This window comes from Eubalaena glacialis, chromosome 17 (genome assembly GCF_028564815.1).
Source record: "Eubalaena glacialis isolate mEubGla1 chromosome 17, mEubGla1.1.hap2.+ XY, whole genome shotgun sequence".
NCBI lineage: Eukaryota > Metazoa > Chordata > Mammalia > Artiodactyla > Balaenidae > Eubalaena > Eubalaena glacialis.
Genome location: NC_083732.1, coordinates 80645784 through 80665350, shown reverse-complemented (window position 1 = coordinate 80665350; position 19567 = coordinate 80645784). Strand labels below are relative to the sequence as shown.

At 52.1% G+C, this 19567-nt stretch overlaps 1 protein-coding gene across 1 annotated transcript in view; it reads right to left on the bottom strand.

Moving 5' to 3' along the window:
* TG (thyroglobulin) overlaps nt 1–19567 on the bottom strand; it is a 246605-nt gene that overhangs the window by 205405 nt on the left and 21633 nt on the right. The window contains exons 11-19 of the mRNA XM_061171320.1: nt 17736–17975; nt 15123–15260; nt 14447–14524; nt 13779–13891; nt 11656–11758; nt 10361–10561; nt 4669–4881; nt 3205–3359; nt 385–541 (exon numbers count right to left, since the gene is read on the bottom strand). Coding sequence (XP_061027303.1) covers nt 385–541; nt 3205–3359; nt 4669–4881; nt 10361–10561; nt 11656–11758; nt 13779–13891; nt 14447–14524; nt 15123–15260; nt 17736–17975 — 1398 coding nt within the window. The remainder of the gene's footprint in view (nt 1–384; nt 542–3204; nt 3360–4668; nt 4882–10360; nt 10562–11655; nt 11759–13778; nt 13892–14446; nt 14525–15122; nt 15261–17735; nt 17976–19567) is intronic.

Sequence of the window (19567 nt, the reverse complement as noted above, 5' to 3'; positions counted from 1 at the left end):
TGAGTGGTCTGAGACGTTCTCTGATTGGAAGTAGGCAGGACATAAATTATAAACCAACGGAGACCCCCCCCTCACCCCGCCCCACCCTCTCCTACTTCACACCTGTCTTCCTGCTCTGTGCCCAGAAAACCAAGAGGAGAATTAGAAAAGGTTCTCAAAAGCGCAGTCGGGTGATATCATTTAGCTCTAGTCAGCTATGGACCAGAACTCTATTGCTCTTTATAAACTTCTCAGGAACCAGCTCCGCCCACGGGCCAGGCACATGGTTCCCTCCCTGAGCCCCACAGGAAGGCGCTGGGGCCGCAGTGGCTCCATCTGACGGATAGGAACACTGAGACCCAGCGAGTCTGTGCACCTTCAAGGCAGCAGTGCGGGAAAACATACCAACATCGCGCAGATCCGGGAGAGAGGCGGGCGGGACATCCTCCAGCCGCAATTTCCACGTGACATTGGCTCCTAACCGCTCCCCGCTCAGACACTCCACCCGCACCGTGAAGTCGTCGCAGACGGGGATGGAGACAGGGGTCCCAGCCGTCTTCACCTGCACGGAGACACGAGCTCAAGAACACGGAGCAGGGAGCCCGCATTGCCGAGCCCGCGCCAGGCACCAAAACTGGCTTATGTTACTGTCGGAGGAGGTCGTGGAGAGGTCGTGACCTCCCTTTGACCCGGGAACTGGCCCCGGGCAATCGGAGCTCCTGACCCCTCCCCTGTCCTCGGAAGGTCTGCTCTACACCCACCACCTATCCCCAGGGGGAGCTGTTTGGGAGGACACAGCCTTGAGAGAGCTGGAAAATGAGGTTCCAGGTTCAGAGAGGTTGAATCGCCTGCTCCGGTCACAAAGCCTGCAGACAGAGGTGTAAGGAGGGTAAAAGCCAACGTAAATGGGAAAAGAATTTGAAAAAGAATAGATACACGTATATGTAAAAATAAAATAAAATAAACTACAAAGAAAACAAATATACTTAGAAAAAAATAAAGATTTAAAGATTCTCAAAAAAATAAAATTAAAAGGGCACAGACACACACACACACACACACACATACACACAAAAGAAAGCCTAAACACTCCGAATTCACGGGGCTGTACTTCATTGGAGAAATAACTTCTGCCGACTCGGCCGATGTCCTCACAACACCTACATCCAGCAGGACACGACCCTCCCTCCCGGGAAGCACCAGCTCCTGCATTGTGACCACGCGGCCTGGCTTCTCCTCCCAACCTGAGCACGGCCCTCAGTGCCCCCTGACCGTCTGCAGGGCAGGGCGGGTGGATGGACGGTGGCGGTGCCTGGTTAGCCTGGGGACAGGGCCAGGCAGGGGCTGGGGCTCAACACAAGCCTCACTGGGCCCTCTTCCCATCGTGCTCTTTCAAAAGCAACATTCCAAGAGCTTCTATATCAAGCCCCAGTGGGTGTTAGTTTAACAGAAGCTTGGGCGTCTAGAGGTGAATGAGAAGGTTCCGTGTAAAAGGAAGGGTCTGTGAAGGAAAGTGAAATCTGTCCAACCCACGATCCAGAGTCGATCTGGGCCTTGGCTGTCAGCCTGCTGCACGAGAGGCCTCGACCACCTCATTCAGGGTCCAGACAATGCCCTCTTAACACAGGCCCTGGGCTGCAGGAGGTCATTCAACATGAATGGCAGGTCAAGCCACAGACTGGTACCAGGCACCTACTGTGTGCCGTGCACCCCGCGACACCCAGGGTGCAGGTGCGCCAGCAGACGTGGGGTTCGTGCCACTGTCACTGGAAGAGAACCGCTGTGTGCCAGGCACCTGGCATTCCCGGGAGGCAATGCGCACACTTTTTGAACATCTTCCATTATTCAGGCCCTGCGTGAAGCGCTTTAAACATATTAGCTAGTTTAGTCTCCAAAACAGGCCTGTGGAGTCAGAACTACCGTTACCCCATGTTACAGATTGAATTAGCCTCAGAGAGGCTGAGGACTGCCGAGTATATTACTGATGAAAATCTGTCCTGGCCCCTGTAACTAGTGTCTGGCTTTGTTTATCTCTGACAATCCTCAGTGCCTAAAACCATGCTTGGCCTGTAATAGGCACCCAAACACTTGCTAAATGGAAGAATGAAGGAAGGAAAAAACAAGTGAAAGAATGAACAAATTTGGTGTAATAAGAGTCTAGACTCACTCCGTGATGTGAAATCTCGGGCAACTTACTTACTCTCCATGGGCTTTAGTTAATTCACTTACCAATCAAGGGCTAATGATACCCACTGAGCAGGGTGCTGTAATCATTAGAGATAAGGAAAGTAGAACTTCCAGCCTGGCACCAGGAATACAACCAGTGCTCACTAACCAATAAATATTGCTGATACTGCTGTCAAGTGCATTTCTTTAGATAAAAGGGGGCAAGATTTGTTACTCTTTGTTTTAAAATCAATACTCTTTGTATTTGGTTTTGTGAAAATGTGTGTTCTCCGAAATTCTTAACATGAGGTGCTAGAAATGAGTTGCTCTGATGAGTTAGCAGCCTTTGAGTAGAACAAGGACATATTTAACTGAGTGACTTTTAAAGACTCCCTCTGTGAACGCTTGGGGCTTCAAATCACCAAAGTCCTTGCCTATTACACAGCTAAAAACTCTTTGGTAACCATGTCTTTCCAGTTGGCATGTAACATTTTCCTTCCAAGGAGGATCCATGATGCCTCCTCACAGATTTAAGGACCGCCCCGGCACAGCAGCTCAGAGAGCGTGTCGCAGCACTGCAGCCTGCCTGCCCCATTCCCAGGCTCTTTCTTCATGGGTGGGGACAGTACCATATGGTGACCACAGCTCTGTCCTCACGTCAGCCGGCCTGGCTCTACCATTTCCCAGCTGTGTGACTCTGGCCAATTATTTTTACTCTCTAGTAATAAAACGGTAATAATAATAGGGTTCCAGTGAGGATCGCATTAACGAATCCAGGCTAAGGGATGCGCAGTGCCTGGCACAATCTAAGCACTCAGCACACATTTGGTTTGATATCTTTATGCACAAAGAATGGCCAATGATGAGATGGATACCAGCTCCGCCTCTGCCTCTATGTCATTAGCCTTGTCTGAGTTACTTTCTCATCCTGGGCCTCAGTTTGCCCATTGGTAAAAGGACCGTGGGTTGAACTGTAAGTTCATTTTAAATCTGAGGTTCTCTGCCCGGTGATCCTCAGCTCAGTCCAAGCCCCCCTTGTGGGGAAGGCCAGGCACATACCTGGATCTGACAGAAGCCACGGGCTGTGAGCTCGTCTAATAGGAAGAGCTGGAAAGCCGGCAGCAAGCCTGCATAGTCGGCGTGGCACACCTTGCCCGGTGGGAGCCGGAGTTGGAGCTGCCCTTGGGTCCAGAGAGTCTGCCACAGCTGGGGCCCTGCAGGCAAGCACCAGAGGTCAGCAGACAGGGGCGGAAGAGCTGTGGGATTCTTTTCTTTGCTTTGTTTGATTTTTCCTCTGCAAAAATAACCCTTCTCCATTTAGCTTGGAGCCCACAAGCACTGCCATCTTGCTTGTCACCCTCTGAGTCTAACTACTTCCTAGCATGCCGGCTCGTCTCAAATTACTTCGCACCCTCACAGCAAACTCAGTCCTGCCTCAGCCTCTAAACCACGCTGCTTTACATTTATATGGGACCTGGACATTCTTGTTGGAAAAATCTTCCATACTACCTTGCACTCAAACAGGGCCACTGCACCTGGTTTGGCCAGTTAAGAGTTTCACCACAGCCTATGTGAAAGGCTTTCTCTAAGGTTGTTCAGTGCACAACCTGCACAGTCATACACAGCAGCCCTGCACTCCACTTTAGGAGCTCAGGACCTGTGCCTCTCTTCTCCCAAGTCCCTTGCTCAGTCGTGACCAGTCTGGTCTTAATTTCGGCTCAGGCCACTCTGTCATCATCCAGGGAAATAGGCCACTTATTTGTCCACATCATATTTTGAACTTTTTCTGGATAGTATTCTCTATTTCAGAATGCTTTACGACAAACACTGTCCTTTGATGCTCTACCAGCCACCCAGAGCCTTGTGACAGTCAGTCCCAGGATCTGAGTCTCTCTCCTGAATGCCCCTCCCGCTGCCCTGGGTGGACCCAGCGCCGGTCCCCGAGTCCTCCCCCGCCTGGCCTGGCTGTGAGTAACCACGGCCAGACTTTGCCAAGGCGGATGCAGTCAGAGCCTGATGTGGCCTCACAGCCAGGTGCATGTGAAAGTGGGTTTGCTATGAGAACAGGAGGAAGGAGCTCTGCCCATATTTAAATACGGCCCAGGCCCACAGTGATCAGAAAGGATGCCATACCCTGGAGCTCCAGATGGACCTGGGGGCAGGGCTGGCGTGGCAGTGTCACTGTCCCTCTCAGAGGCCGGACCAGCAGCTCTAAGCTTGCCAACACCATAGTAACCAATACTGCATCTTGAATGCAGTCCTGTATCCAAGAGCCCAAAATGATGGCAGGTGTCTCAAGGGGCAGATTGCTCCAGAGAAGCCACAAATAGAGCTTCCCCCCCAGGGGTCTGGGAAGCACATCTGCTCCTTCCAGAAGAAAATGCTCCATTGGGCCTTCTCTCCTGCTCTGACGCCACCTGGCTTACGGTGGACACGCTACACTCGGGTGGGGAAAACGAAGGCCTCGGCCCCGGGCCCTGAGAGGCAGCGGGGCGCCGGGCAGCCCTTCCTGGGGCCACTCACGCTGGCAGGCACGGGGCTGAGGTGGCTGCGACTCCCAGCGTCTCCTCTGCAGGCTGCACAGCAGCGGTCCTGGCGGGAAGGCACTCCGGTAGCCCAGGCGGCACAGCAGCTGGCACCGCTGCACGGCAGCCCCTCCTGGGCCTGAGGCTGGCGCGCACAGGAGGGCCCCGCTGGCCACGTCTGATACGTTGAAGGGCAGTGGGCACTGCGGGCCTAGGAGAAGGAAAGGGACAGCTGAGGGCACCTGCCCAGCGCCGGGGCTGAGCGCTCCCGCCTCTCACCGCCGCTCACCCGCACGGGTGGCCCCTCACCCTCCCTTCCCTCAGGCCAGCCTGCGCCTGCTCCCACCCCGCCCCGCCCTCCGCCTGGCCGAGCCCATCCTCCCTCGGTTTGACTCTCGTTCCTCCACCTCCAGCTCAGGCCCTCTCGAGCTTCTTCCCATCTCTAAGTCCCATTCCCAGCCAGTCTCCTCCACCTCAAAGCCAATGGGTTCAGAACTCAGTGTCTGCTGCCCACACCCGCTCTGGCTTCAGCACCCCAAGCTCAAGGCCTGGCACCTCCAGCCAGGAACATGGCAGCCAGCCAAGACGGTCCCACCTCCTCTGCCCATCAGCCGAGGCAGTGGCTCACACCTTCTCGACTTCTCTTCATCCCCACCGCACTTCCTTCATTTAGACATTCGTCATCTTCTTCCTGAACGGCTAGCGAAGCTTCCTCACCCGCTCCCCGCGTTTGGGCCTCATCCCCTGCCCTTCTGCTCCCATGTCCAATCCTGTCCCCGCCGCCGGCAAAGAAATGGAGCTGGACTTGGCTCTCAAGACCCCCCGAGCGCCTGCTGACCCGACTCCCTCTCTCTGCTCTTGTCTCCTCCAGCCCCGTTTTGCTCCATAGTTGTCGTTCCCTGACCGTAGGCTGGTTGCACACCCCATGCCCTTCCCTCTGCCTGCTCATCTGCCTAGAAGGTTCCTTTTCAGGTCCTCAGTTATCAGCTCAACCCCTCAAACTGTCTAACCCCTTCCATGGTTCTCCCAGGCCGACTTAGGCCTCCTTTCTCTAAGCTCTCAGGCCACTTGGAGTAGACCACCCCCTCTCCGTGTTATCAATTATTCAAGACTCTATTTGCATTCTGGTCTCCCCACTGGATTGAGCTCCAAGAGGAAAGAGGACCCCTTTCCTCTGTTCACCCAGGCCATGGCACAATGCTGACCTAGAACACAAGCTCCATGAGTATGTGTTAAATAAGTGGGTAACTAAGTAAATTAAAGGACACACTCCGTGAGACAATTTCACACCTGGCTAGAGATTTAGTTAATCATCTGACTCTGAAGCATAGCCTTGCTGCCTGCATATGTCTGGCTTTAAAATCTGCAACCCACATGTGACTCAGGAGTACTTGGGGACCTCAAAGATGGAGAATGACCCATTTTGATCTCCAGGGGGCAGCCTGGGTCTTCTATCTAATAAAGACAATGGCTTCTGGCCAAAATTTTGCACTGTAATTTGAGGGCTTATTGAGTTGGCTCTTACCAAGTACCATGTGTACGCTGGGGATGGGAAGAGTCAGCCTGTGGGCTATGGGGCCAGCCTGCAAGCTTTGAATCCTGGCTCAATCATTTACTAGTTGAGCCCCCTAGAGCAAGTTAATTACTGTCTCTGTGACTCAGTTTCCTCGCCCATCAAATGGTGAGGATAGCAATAGTGCCTACCACCTAGGGATGGTGTGAATCAAAATGAATTAAGGCACGTAAAGAGCTCAGAGGAGTTATTGGCAGCTAATAAATGGTTATTAATGTTAGTTATTATTATTATTATTATTAACAATAACAACAAGCATAATACATTATTGCCTGATTGGAAATTATAGGATGTGAATTCACCCTTTCAGAACAATGAAATAGCATTTGATGCACCACGAGGGTAAACTTCTGAGAGAAATAATAGCTGATATTTACCACGAATTTTAGAGGTTGTTTAACTCTGTCATGATCAATACTTAATTGGACCTCACTCAAAATAACCCTATGAAGCAGGTATCCCCGGTTTTATCATCCCCCTTTTACAGATGACGAAACTGAGGTTTGAGGATTTGGAGGGACAGAGCCAGGGCTGGAGTGCAGGTTCTTTGAATCGAAGCACGACCGCAGCAGGGAAAGGCCCTTTAGTCTGGTGCTGCTCAGGGATGGGAGCGCGCTCTTCCCTGGGCTCCCCGGCTCCAGCATACCCTTTCCAGAGCCCTCAGCGCTCGGTGTTATAATGGCTCATGGACGTCTCCCAGGCCCCGGCCCTATTTCTGGCTTAGACAGCGGGCTCGCCAGGCTGGGGGAGGACTCCACCCCTCCGTGCTGAGCGCATGACTGTGCACAGCCCCATACGTCTCTGAGCCTCCGTGTCCGACCTCTAGGATGGCGATAAAGGTCCCTGGCACTTCCGACCACCAAGGCGGGCCAAGTACAGGGGGGAAGGTTCTGGGCACCTGGAAAGCCAGAGCACCGCTGAGTTGTGAGCTCTCACGTGGGAGGGCGCCCGGGCCAGGGGCCGAGGACCTGCGAGGGGCTTCCCACACCAGCAGCCAGGCCCCCATTTGCAGCCAAGGCCACTGAGGCTGACGAGGCCAAGCTCTTCCTCACGCCAGGCAGAGCGGAACTGGAACCTGCAGGCCCCCGCATCTCCAGCCCATGCTCTTTCCTCTGTCCTCCGAGGCTTCCTGCAACTACTCGGCCAGGCCCCTCTCAGGACTCATGCAGGATCCCCAGCTGGACCCATATGTGGGCCCAGAACTGACTCTCATCCTTCCCGCGGGACCCCAGGGAAAACCCCTCACCATCTGAGCCTCCAATACCACAGCTCTATTTAAAAACCACGGTGTGGCCCTTGGTATGTGCCAGGGATACTGTTAAGAGCGTCTCAAGGGCCCTTGAAGCAGGCCCCAGTATCAACTCCTTCAATTCTCCCCACAAAGCTGAGGGGTAGGTCCCGTTATCCCCATTTCCCAGATGCCAACACTGAGGCGCACTGAGGGTAAACGTCTTGCCTGTGATCCGAGAGCAAGGACACGGCAAAACCGGACCCCAGAACCTATGTTCTCCACGAGTGTGCCAGGCGTATGTGCATATGTGTGTGAAAAGTGAGGTGTCAGTGAGGGAATGTGCACGTGTGAGCCCCTGGTGCACAGAGTAAACCTCAATAAATGCAGGTTCCCCTCCAGGCCCCCAGGATGGCTCTGTACCCTGTGGCTCTTCTGCTTCCCCTCCATGGCCTTTTTTGGGAGTGGGCCAGTGAGTGCTTTGACTTGGCTGGGAAGGCATCTCCTCCTGGGGTCTCCGCGTCGTCTGAGACACAGACGTTCCTCTCGCCAGTGTCTCACCCTGCCCAGCCGACCTGCTTTCCCACGGCCTTCTTCCCCAGTTTCACTGAAATGCAGACTCCCTGGCTATGGTTTGATTCATGCAGCCTCCGTGGTCGGGGAGGAGGGAAAAAGGAAGAAGTATGGAAACTGAACTGAACTGAACACCCACAGCAGGCCAGCATGGAGAGGGCACTCTACCTCCTTAACCTCACGCAGTCCTTCCAAAGGATAACTGCATCATTGCCATTTTAGAGGCGACGAGAACGAAGGCTCAAAGGAGCTGAGTGGCTTGCCTGGGGCACGTGCTGGTGATTGGACTAGAAACCAGATCCTGCTTCCAGCCCCTCATACAGGAGCTCGTGCACACGGCGCGTTTACTGCGTGCCAGGGCCGCCCAAGCATCTCCCAAGAACTGATTTCATCTTCACAGCATCTCTGTGAGGCAAGACTGTTGTCACCCTCATCCCACAGGTGAGGACCCCGAAGCAGCGGGACCTTAAATTTCTGCCCTAAGTCCTATAGCAGCAAGTGGGGAGCCAGGCCTGGTCCTGGAGGCTGCCCTCTGAGCCACCAGGCAAAGCTGTTTACAGAGACTATTTGAATTAATCTTAATGATGACTCTAAGAAATAGCTACGATTCCCCATGCCCATTTCACAGATTGGGAACCTGTGGTCCAGAGAGGTTAAGGGACTAGCCCAAGGTCACCCAGCAAGGGAGGTGGCAGAGCTGACACTCAGGTCTGTCTGTCTGTCTGGCCCCTACATCTGAGCTTTCTCCACCACGCTCTGCAGTAGGTCAGCAGGAAGGGGCTTCGTTAGTGCTGGCTGTTCCATTTGCCAGCTGTGTGGCTTTCAACATATTAACGAGCTTCTGTGAGTCCCAGTTTTGCCATCTGTATAATGGAGAGTAGGACTGTTCTATTTACCTGCATCGCTGGGAGGCAAAAATGGGATAAGTAATGTGAAAAGCACATTTTAACAGGTAAATCTCTGCACAGGTGAGTTATTATCGTGGAATCCTGCAAGGCCAAGCCGCATGCAGTCTTCCCAGACCCCAGAAGAGCTGTGCTTCCGGACCTGTTCCTGCAGGAGACACATCAGGCTGTTTCCTGGGTCCCGGACAGTGCAGACCACTCTTAGATGCCCTGCAAGTTCAATGTGCATGGCGTCCGACCCTAAGGCTGCCACATCATTTCTCTCGGCAGCATCTGGCAGGGAGCTCTACTCATAAATACCCATCGAGCACCTACTATGTTCCCTGCATGATGGAAGCTGCTGAGGCCCTTGAAGCAGGCCCCATACAGAGAGGGGGAGTTGGGGGCTTGGGAGAAAAGGTGTGTGGTGAGAGCCATGGGCACACACCACAGGTTAGGGGCAGGTGAGGAAATGGACAGAAGGGGACAGAGCCCCACAAAGAGAGCAGGTGACTCTTCCTTCCCACCCTTCCTTTGAAGAGACCCCTTGTCTCTTTACAATATAAATATAAATTTACAAATATAAAAATTCTCTTTACGCATAGAAATCACTAGACCTAATTAAATATGTCCGCAGTTCCAAAATGTTGCTTATAGACTGCAAAAGTTAAAAATAAGGCAACGAAACAGTAAGGACAGCAAAAGAAAGGCAATTGCAATAAAATTAGTATTTAGTGCAATATTCCTCAACCCTGCCAGACCCAACATCCCAATTTGTAATAAATATTTTGCAATGTCTTCATTTACTGTTCTGAAACGAAAGTCACAGATAATGTAACCTACCTGTGCCCATAAATTTTAGCATGACTGCAATGTCCTGTGACTTGAGTATATAGGAGGAATGAAAGGTAAGTAATTGATAATTAAATATTTTAATAAGTAATAATGTATTTCAATAGTATAATATATATTCATAAGAGATATGTTTCAATATCTGATATCCAAATGATTTTTAAACTAGAAATAAAAATAAACAGATCAACACCTCCACGGATTCCTGAAGCTCCCTGGGATGGACCCACCCACACTGAGATCCTGCTGTCTGTACCCTCCTCCCCACTCGAGGATGGGGAGACCAAGACCCGGCACCCCTCAGCAGGCCAGCGCCTGAGCTTTGTGAGGTGCCGGCTCAGGAGAGCCCCGCACGGGCTCTCCTTGGTTTGAGCCCCAGGGCTGGGCATTGGTAGGAAGTAGATGCAGTTTCAGCATCAAGGGAATCAACTGCGACCACATCCCTCTTGCGGCTCCCTTGTCTCCCTTCCTGCCCCCACTGTCCTGGCACCTTCGGAGACCCCCAACCCCAGCCGGGACAAAGGAAGAGATGAGCAGGACCCCACCAGCCCAGGAGCCCCTCTGCGGCATCACCACTTACTCTCACAGGCCGGCTGGCTCCCAGCCACGCGGGTCCCAGGCACCTCCTCTCCGTTGCCCAGGACACACCAGCAGCTGCCCTGGGCCGGGTCGCATTGCACTGGGGAGAAGCCTCCATCCTCCGCCGTGCAGGCTGGGGCATAGCCAGGGCTGGCTCTCCTGGAGGGAACTCCACTCTGGAGCACTTCACAGAGGCTCGGGCCTTGACGCAAAGACAAGCCACATGGGTTCTTTGCCCGTGAAGCTGCCATAGCCCTTGTCACCACCCACCACCGACTGCCACCTGCCTACAGGGCCCCAGGGTCTGGGGCTGCCTCCCCACTGGGGTGTTGAACTAGGACAGGGCAAAGCCTGGGCCTCACTCAGGTCTGTACTCCCCTATCTGCTCCATACACACACACACACACACACACACACACACACACACACACACACACACACACACACACTGCCTGCCCTCAAGGAGCTTAGAGTCTTAAAGGATATCTAACAAGTAAGTGAGCAACCACAGTTCAGATGATAAGGGCGACAACAGGAGATGTGCAGGGCAGTTTAGGAGTCCGTAGGAAGGTAGTGAACTCAGCCGTGGAAGGGAGAGGCCCACAAAGGCTTCCTGGAGGGACCTATGGGTGGGCTGAGTAAGACTTAGCCAGCTGGTGGGGGAGGGGTGGGAGGTTTGCAGAGGCTGAACCAGAACACGTGAAGGCCCCGGGGGAAGAGAGTATCTGCCAGCTTGAAAAGTCTGACTACAGTTTATTACACCTGGATCTTGATGCTGAGATGGAGAAACAAGAGAAGCAAAAGAAGATACAGGAGCCAGACACACAGAGGCCCATGAGCCACAGCAAAGAGCCTGGCCCTAAGGACCACGGTGGGTGTAGATGGGTTCCAGGCAGAGGAGGGACATAAACACATCTGCACTTTAGGGACATCGTCTTGACCTCACCATGGAAACCAGATGGCGGAGCCAGGCTGGAGCCTGTGGTGGCATCGGTGCTGCACAGCTGGTCCCCCACAAAAGCACCAGTGCCCACTTTAATAGGGACCAGCGCTGGTTTGCGCCTCTAGTTACGAAGCGCAGCCCCAATCCCTGCTGTGTGTATTTCTCCCAAGAACCCACTGAAGTGGAGGAATATCGCCCCTATTTCACAGGTGAGAAAACTGAGGCACAGTGAGGTTAGATGCTTGCGCAGCTCTGGAAGTGGCCGAGCTGGGACATGAAGCCCCAGCTCTTGGGGCTCCACACCCGGTGCTCATGGGTGGGGTAGGGGGTAATGGGCGAGGAGCCATACTCACACTGGGCACTGCCGTTTGTGCCAGGCGGTGTGCCCTCTCCTGAGGCCGGGTCCACACACCAGGTGCTGGCCTCTGACACCTGCAGCCTGGCAAACTCTCCTGTCTGAGACAAAGCCGAGGTCGTGTCACCAAGGGAAGGTGATTTTGTAGCTGATAGGTCGGTAGCCAGATGTCAAGAATGTTCCTTCAGAACTACTGGGGATGGCTTCTCCAAATGGAGGGGGAGGGGGGGAGGTGCTGTCCTCTTCCAGACCCTTTACATACATTATTTGAGTTGGTGATTATAACAACCCCATGAGACAAGAACCACAGTTAACCCATTTTAGGGCGGGGGAAACTGAGGGTCACTCAGAGAGGGAAAGTGATAGAACAACATCCCATAGGTTGGGGAATGGCAGACCCGGGCTGGGCCTAAACCCGTCCAGCCCCAAAGCCCAGCCACTCTCTTGAAATAATGCTCCCCATTCCAGAAATGATTTTTCAACAAGCATCCCTCGGAGAAAGGGAGTCTGTAACACCCGTAACAGGGAATAAAAAAAAAGGTAAAAGGCAGCCACCCGAACCCTGGCCGGGGCCCCTGTCTCCTCGGCCTGTCCCAGGGCCACCTGGGGGATGCTGGGAAAGCTCCTTTGCTTCACTGGGGAGAGTTTCCTCATCTAAAAAAGAAGGAGGTGGGACTAGATGGACCCTTGAGCGTGTTCCTTCTCAGAACCCTTGATGGAAGAAAACACCATCTCTCCTGAGTGTAACAGCAGGTGTCAGGGAGAGGGCAGCTCCTCCAGGCTTCCTGGCCGTCACTGGAGGCTTCCTTGAGCTTTCCTTGGGCACTTGTTCGTTTTATACTCTGCTGTGCCATGTTCACAGACAAGAAATGACCATCATAACAACACCCGACATTTACAGAGAACATAACCAGGAGGCCCCCCCTCCCCGGGGGTGTCATTCAGTCCCTGGGAGGTAGGGAGCCCACTGTCCTCATTCTACTCAGAGGCCCAGAGAAATCAGGTGATGCACCCCTGGGCGCACGGCTTTTTAGCTACACAGGTAAGAGTCAAATCCAAGCAAAGGTTTGAGAAAATATGGGATAAAGACTTAAAATTGAGAACACTTTAGCCATTAACATGACTTTTCTTCGGGAGTTGGGTCCAAGGCATAGCCATCCAGTTTGGACAGTGGACGTCTTGGGTCCTGTTTCCTGGCACCTGGGTCCTCCAGGAGACAGGCTGGGAAACCACATGATCAGAGGTTCTCTGGGACCTGCTCTGAACCCCTTTTCCCTCCGTCAGAGCTGTGGTTTCTGCCTCTCCTTCTCCATGGGTGAACTCGCCACCCTGGATGATGGAGCAGACTCTCATTCCAGCGGTAGGGGGCTGTCAGCCAAAATAAAAGATTAAATTTCTCTACAAAACTCCATCATAATTGGGGTCCATGTTTACAGCACCAAACAATAATAATAATCAGGAATAATAATAAGGAAATTTTTGCTCAGTAATTTGCAGTTTCATTAACCTCTACACTGCTGATTTCATCTGATTTTCTTGGAGCCCCTTGGAGCCTAGCAGAGTGGGTGGCGGTGTTCCTATCACCCCTACTTCAGGGAAAGGGGCCTGAGGCACAGAGATTTCCATCAATTGGCACCTAAGTGGTTGATTCCAGGAAGAAGCCTTTCTCTAAGAGCTTTCACATCAGTCACTGCACTAAATCATGACAACCATCCAGGGAGCTGCGGAGGGAAATATATTACGTCCCCCATTTATGTTGAGAAGCTGAAATGTGATGAGCATGGTGATGTGGCAAATGGCCTCAGAAACTATATATGTGTAGATTATTTTTCAAAGAGTTTTCATTAAAGATATTTCCTTAGGGCCTCAAAACAATCCTAGCGCTAGGGAAGATTAAAATGTGGCCTGATCTTAGGATAAAACAAAGTACAGAGAAGCACAGAGAAGGTAAGTAAATTACCCAAGTTCACACAGCTAGGGTCAGCCAGGGCTGGGACAAAAACCCCAGGCTAGAACTCCTGTGAGTTTTCAACTAAAACAAATTTATTGAAAACTAGAAAAATCACCATCCAGGAAGTTCTAGCTTCCCTCTCAAACCTTCCTGGGCCTTCAGAGGCTTACCTCTAAGCAGGTTGGGATGAACAGGTCTTTTGGAGATGGTTTTCCTTGGGAACCAGCCTGTTTCCAACTGGAAAGCAGCGCCCTGGCTCGAGACTTCTCACAGCTGGTGGGGCCTGGCGGGGAGAGAGGGGAGCTCTTAACAGACTGGCCATGGGTGCCAAGGAAGGGTGGGGAGCCCAGGCTGGCCCGAGTGTCAGAGCCGTGCATCTGGGCAGATGGAGGTGCCTTATACATAGAGTTGGAGCCTCAGAGAAGAAGCAGGCTGAGATTCAGGGACAAAGGCCCACATGGGACGTATCATCTCTGAGCTGTAATGTGAGCGCTTGATTGCACAGGTCCGAACTCAGGAGAGAGGCTGGACTATAGACCAGACGCGAGGTGGCCGCTGAAACTACAGAAGTGGCAGAAACTGCGCAGGGAGCAGGTGCAGCGGGAGACCTGGGGCCCCCTCTCCCCCGCAGCTGCCTCTCTCCACCTGGGAAACGAGGAGCACCGATCAGGAAGGGCCAAGCTCAGGGAGAGTCTTCCAGGCCTGGGGACTGGGGGAGGTGTGGTCCGGCTGCCCTCAGGGACTCGTCTGAAGGGCTGGCCCCCGGAGCCTCCCCAGGCTGGGAGCAGGCACCCCCCACTAGAGCGCCCACCGCCCGGGTCGGGGGGGCTCCTCTTACACTGCGGGATCTGAGCGGAGCGGGCAGCCAGCGAGGTAGGGACATACTCTCCCTTCCCGTCCACACACCAGCAGTGCCCTGGAAAAGAGCCACAGCCAGAGTTCAGGAAGCGTCCTGAGGGACCTGCCCCGAGTGTCCCGCAATACACACTACTATATATAAAATAGATGACTGATAAGGACCTACTGTACAGCACAGGGAACTCTACTCAATACTCTGTAATGGCCTATAGGGGAAAAGAATCTAAACAAGAGTGGAGATATGTATATGTATAACTGATTCACTTTGCTGTACACCTGAAACTAACACAACATTGTAAATCAGCTGTACTCCAATAAAAATTTTTTAAAAATTTTAAAAACTTTCCTTCTTTGCACGCATAGCAGTGCCAATAAGGTCCCTCACCCATCCTCCCGTCTGTCTGCCCTCCCCAACATTGTCCACAATCACAGGCCTCAACACCCAGAAACCTCAGCAAACACCCACGTGACCTTTGGGCTGGTAGAAGGCCACTGCTCCCATTGTACAGATGGGACAACCAGAGGCCAGAGAAACTAAAGGACTTGCCCCCAGCCGCCAAACAGGGGCCTAGAGTCCAGCTCACTTGCCCCCCAGGGCCGGGCTCTTTCCTCTAAGTGGTGTCACTTGGCCTCCCCAGGGCACCCGCCCCCCTCACCAGTCGCGGCGTGGCACTGCACGGGCTCCCAACTTCCGAATGCGTCACACTGGGGCACGTAGGGGCTGGACCGCAGAGGGGTGGATGCCCGTGGGGATTTGCCCAGGTGGACACGGAGTCTCTGGTAGAAGTCAAAGGCTGGAGTCAGGAGAGAGGAGCAGAGATGTGAGTGCCTGACTGGCAAAGCCCGGGCCGCGTGGGCTCCATCCTGAGAACAGCCACACAGACCCTGTTTCAACATAGGCAGCCTTTTTATTTATGTGACAAACACTTCCACCCAAAATAGGCTCACTGAGCAGTGGGTAGGCACTCACCAGATTGCCCATTAAAACTAAAAATGTAAAAAGAAAAAAAACCCTGAAATGTCAGCTGATGGGAATTCCCTGGTGGTCCAGTGGTTAGGACTCTGTACTTCCACTGCAGGGCGCACGGATTTGATCCCTGGTGGGGGAACTAAGATCCCGCAAGCTGCAAGGCGCGGCCAAAAAAAAAAAGAAAAGAAAAGAAAAGTGTCGGCCGAAGTTTGAAGGAATGGAATCACTGTTCCTCCTTCTTCAGGAATTCTCATTCAGAGCTGATCAGGTCAACACAGTGTCTTCAGGCACATGAGATAGCAGTGATCACTGATGACACTTATCACACATTGACTATGTGCCAGGCACAGTTGCGTAGCAGCTACCTTTCCTCCTGCGCCCACCCCTCCCCTTCACAAGGCCCTGGGACACTGCTACCGGGTTCTGATGGTCAAAGACACTTTGTGGCCCTCAATCTCTTTCTGTGCTGGGCCTTCGATCCCCATACGCTACAGGACATGGAGGTCTGCACACCAAGAGCTTCCTCTCCTCTGCAACAGTAGATGTGCCTCTTCTCATCTGGAGGGATGCCAAGGAAAGTGACCAACCCTGGTCCTTCCCTACAGACACCTCCTTTTTTCCCAGTGATGTCAGACATGCAGAATCAGAGCCAGTGGCTTGGTGGAGGGGAACTTCCTTAGCCTGACTTCTGAGGAACATGCCATCATACCATTCAGCGAATAAATCCCTATGGTGCCAACCGTTCTCTCTTCCCTTCCTCTACATTTCCCTCCCTAACCAATGTGGTCACAACTCAAGGGGCATCAGTCCCTCCCCCCCTCTTTGATTACATCATACCCTGCCCATGCACAAAATTTTAAAAAACTGGTTTCCTGCCAAAAGCAGAATCTCCAAGTCTCTAAGGAACAGAGAAAGAAAGTACCTGGGCATGAGGGGAGGGAAGGAAGGAGAAGAGAAAAATAGAGGAGAAAAGAATCAAGGATGGTTAAGCAACATTTTCCAGGTTCCCACTATCTGTTGAGTGCTGTGCCAGGCCCCAGGATGTAAAGAATAAGACGGGTGCCTTGTCCTCCAAAAGAGATGGCTGGTGAGGGAGAGAAGCAGGAAACAAAGATGGCTCTTGGGAGACTCTCACATGTGGTTAGGGAAATAAAGACATGCGAAACCCAATGTCAAGGTGGCAGCAGACATGCCAGGAATGTGAAAGCAGGGAGGCTCCAGCCTGCGGGCGTGGGCGCTCTTCATCTCAGTACAGATGTTGTGAGGGGAGCACTGCTTTGCTGTTTTGTGACCCAAGCCCAGAGAACCCCTGACAGGGAATCGGCTAAGTTGACAAGGGGCTGGGAACTCGGGTATGCTGGGAGATAGACGAATCGGTTCTCCGGGCCAAGTTGGTGCGGGGTCAGCGAGAGGACTGCAGGGACATGGGACCCTGCTGCCAGAGCAGGCTGCAGGTGCTGGAGGCCGAGATAGGGCCCTGGGATGAGACCAATCTAGGCTCCGGGCCTGGCCATACCAGGGAGCAGGGGCATGGGACAGAGGCCCGGGGGCCAAACCACCAGCATCGCACCCAGGCTCTGCTAGTTATTAACGGGGTGAACTTGGGCATGTGACCTAACCTCTGTTTCCACATTTGAAAAGAATCAAAGATGGTGATTATAGCGTCATTCTCATGGAGCTGTTGGAGGGTCAAATGCAAAGATCTGGTAATCTGCTTAGCACAGGAAGTGCCTGGCCAGAGGCACATTTCAACTAATGTTGAGTTGTTATTAGGCCAGAGCAGTGTCGGTCCTCTGAGCATATTTCTGTTGTATGCAGGTACTAAGTTGTGCTTTTTGGGATTACTACCCGCATTAGATTCGCTCACATGACGAAGGTGCCTCAACCCAGAAGTTCCTCAGTTAGGAGGGTTCCTCTCCTTTCCCCCTTGGAGGGGTGTTCCTGAATCCTTGGAAATGGAGGGAAGCCTCAGAACAGGCCATGAGGGGAGTAGGAGCATTGGGGGCTCACACATTTGAACCTTTTAACCAGAATGCTTGGCTTCCTGGTGGGCGGCGGGCACCACCTGCAATACAAAATGTGAAGCCCTGCCCCCAAGGGGCTCTGCTGGAGGATTGGGGGACATCTTGGAGAGGTGGGCAAACTTCCAGCTTTGGCTGGGATCACAAAAAGCCTTTGTCTTTTCTGGAACCCATGGGCCCAGGGAAACCACAGTCCTGAAGATGACTGAAGAGGAACTAATTCAAGCTCTTGCTTCCCCCAAAGAAGGAACGAGAAACCAGAAGCACGGGGCACTCACTGGACAGAGCTGCCAATCGAATGGCATAGTCACTCCCGCTCAGAAACTTCTCCAAGGAAGTCTCCCGGGGCGGGGAGAGGCGAGGGAGGGCCAGCTCCTCATCCGTCAGCCGGATTCCTTTGGCCGCTAGGAAACTCTCTCCCAGAGGGAACTGAGAACTGTTGGAAGCCATGACGATCTCTTCTGCTTCCTTAATGAACTGCAGGACACGAAGCTTCACTTCCTCACAAGAGCCAGGACCTAGGGGAGTAAAGACATCACAGATGGATTCATCCACCTCGTGTTGCTCCCTTTGACCCCTTTGAAGTATGTGAGCATGTAGACACACACACACACACACACACAAACACACACACACACACTCACACACATATTTCTGCCTCAGCTGTTTCCTTCACCTCAGCTCTTTCCACAACCTGAAATGTTCTTTCTGTTTTGTCTCCACAATTGCATTCACTCAACATTTATGAAGTATCTATTTTGTAAGAAGATTAGTAGTAGTTAATGTTTATTTCATGCCATGCATTGTACTATGAACATTTACACAAACAATTTAATTTATTAAACAGCCAAATATGATGTTATTATTTTCTGTGTGTTACAGATGACAAACTGAGTCATGGAGAAGTCATATAACTTTAAACAAGCTCCTAGCTGGCAAATAGTTGCTTCAGAATTCCAATCTAGTCAGTATGACTCTAGAACCAGTGATGTTCACCAGCTGCCTCAAATGGAAGGATGGACAGATGGATGGATTGATGGATAACAGATGGATAAATGGGGGAATGGATGGATGGATGGATGAGTGGATAGATGGATGGATGGATGGACGGATGGATGTATAGACCATAGATGGGGGAACGGATGGATAAATGGGGGAATGGATGAATGGATGGATGAGTGGATGGATGGGTGGATATCAAAAGTTGAAAGGAGGCATTGTAATTTAGTAGAGGGTTATTCTTGTGAAAAGGAAAGAGCATGACTCTCAGAGACCTCTGGGTTCAAATGTCAGCATGATCACTTACCAGCTGTGTAATAATGTGCTTAACTTTTCTGAGCTTCAGTCTTGTGATCTGTGAAATGGGGATAATCAGAGAATCTACCCCATAGGGTTTTTGTAATTATGCTATGAGTGTGGCAGCTGAAGTGGTTGGCACATGTCTGGTACATGTTGTCCTTGAAATTGTGACTACTATAAAAAGCCACCCAGCCATATTTATTTCAATCAATCACACTGAATTCAACAGTGAATGTGTTCCGTAGATTCTTTTGAGAGCACAGGATTACCAGAAACTCTTGACATCTGGGATTTGAAGACATTGATTTCTGTGGATGTTCTTGATCAAAAAATCTATTCTCTCAATCCCACGGATTTGGAATCCCTGAAGCAAAAGTTCACATTCAAAAGTCTATGCTTACTGCTCATGTCTTTCAGAATAGAATGAAGATTCCATAACTGGACACTTAAGACCTTTGAAAATCTGGCCCCAATTTACCCTTAGTCTCTCCTTCTATCATTCCCTCCTAAGTACCCTGTCCCCCTTCCTACCACCTTTTTCCACCCATCCCCAACAAAGCAGACCCTTTCACAGTCTCCCTGACTCGGCACATCTATTTCCTCTGTCAGGAAGGGCTGGGCAAACATCCCTCACGATCCAGAAGCTGATGCCATGCTAACTTTCCCCAACTGCCCATTCGGTGGGTAGCCCCATTCTCTGGGCATCCTCCATCGTGTCTTCTGTGTTCACACTTCTGTTCTATCATTTCAGTTTACTACCCGATGACAAGTCAGTTTCCCACACTAGTCTCTGAGCCCCTGGAGGACAGAC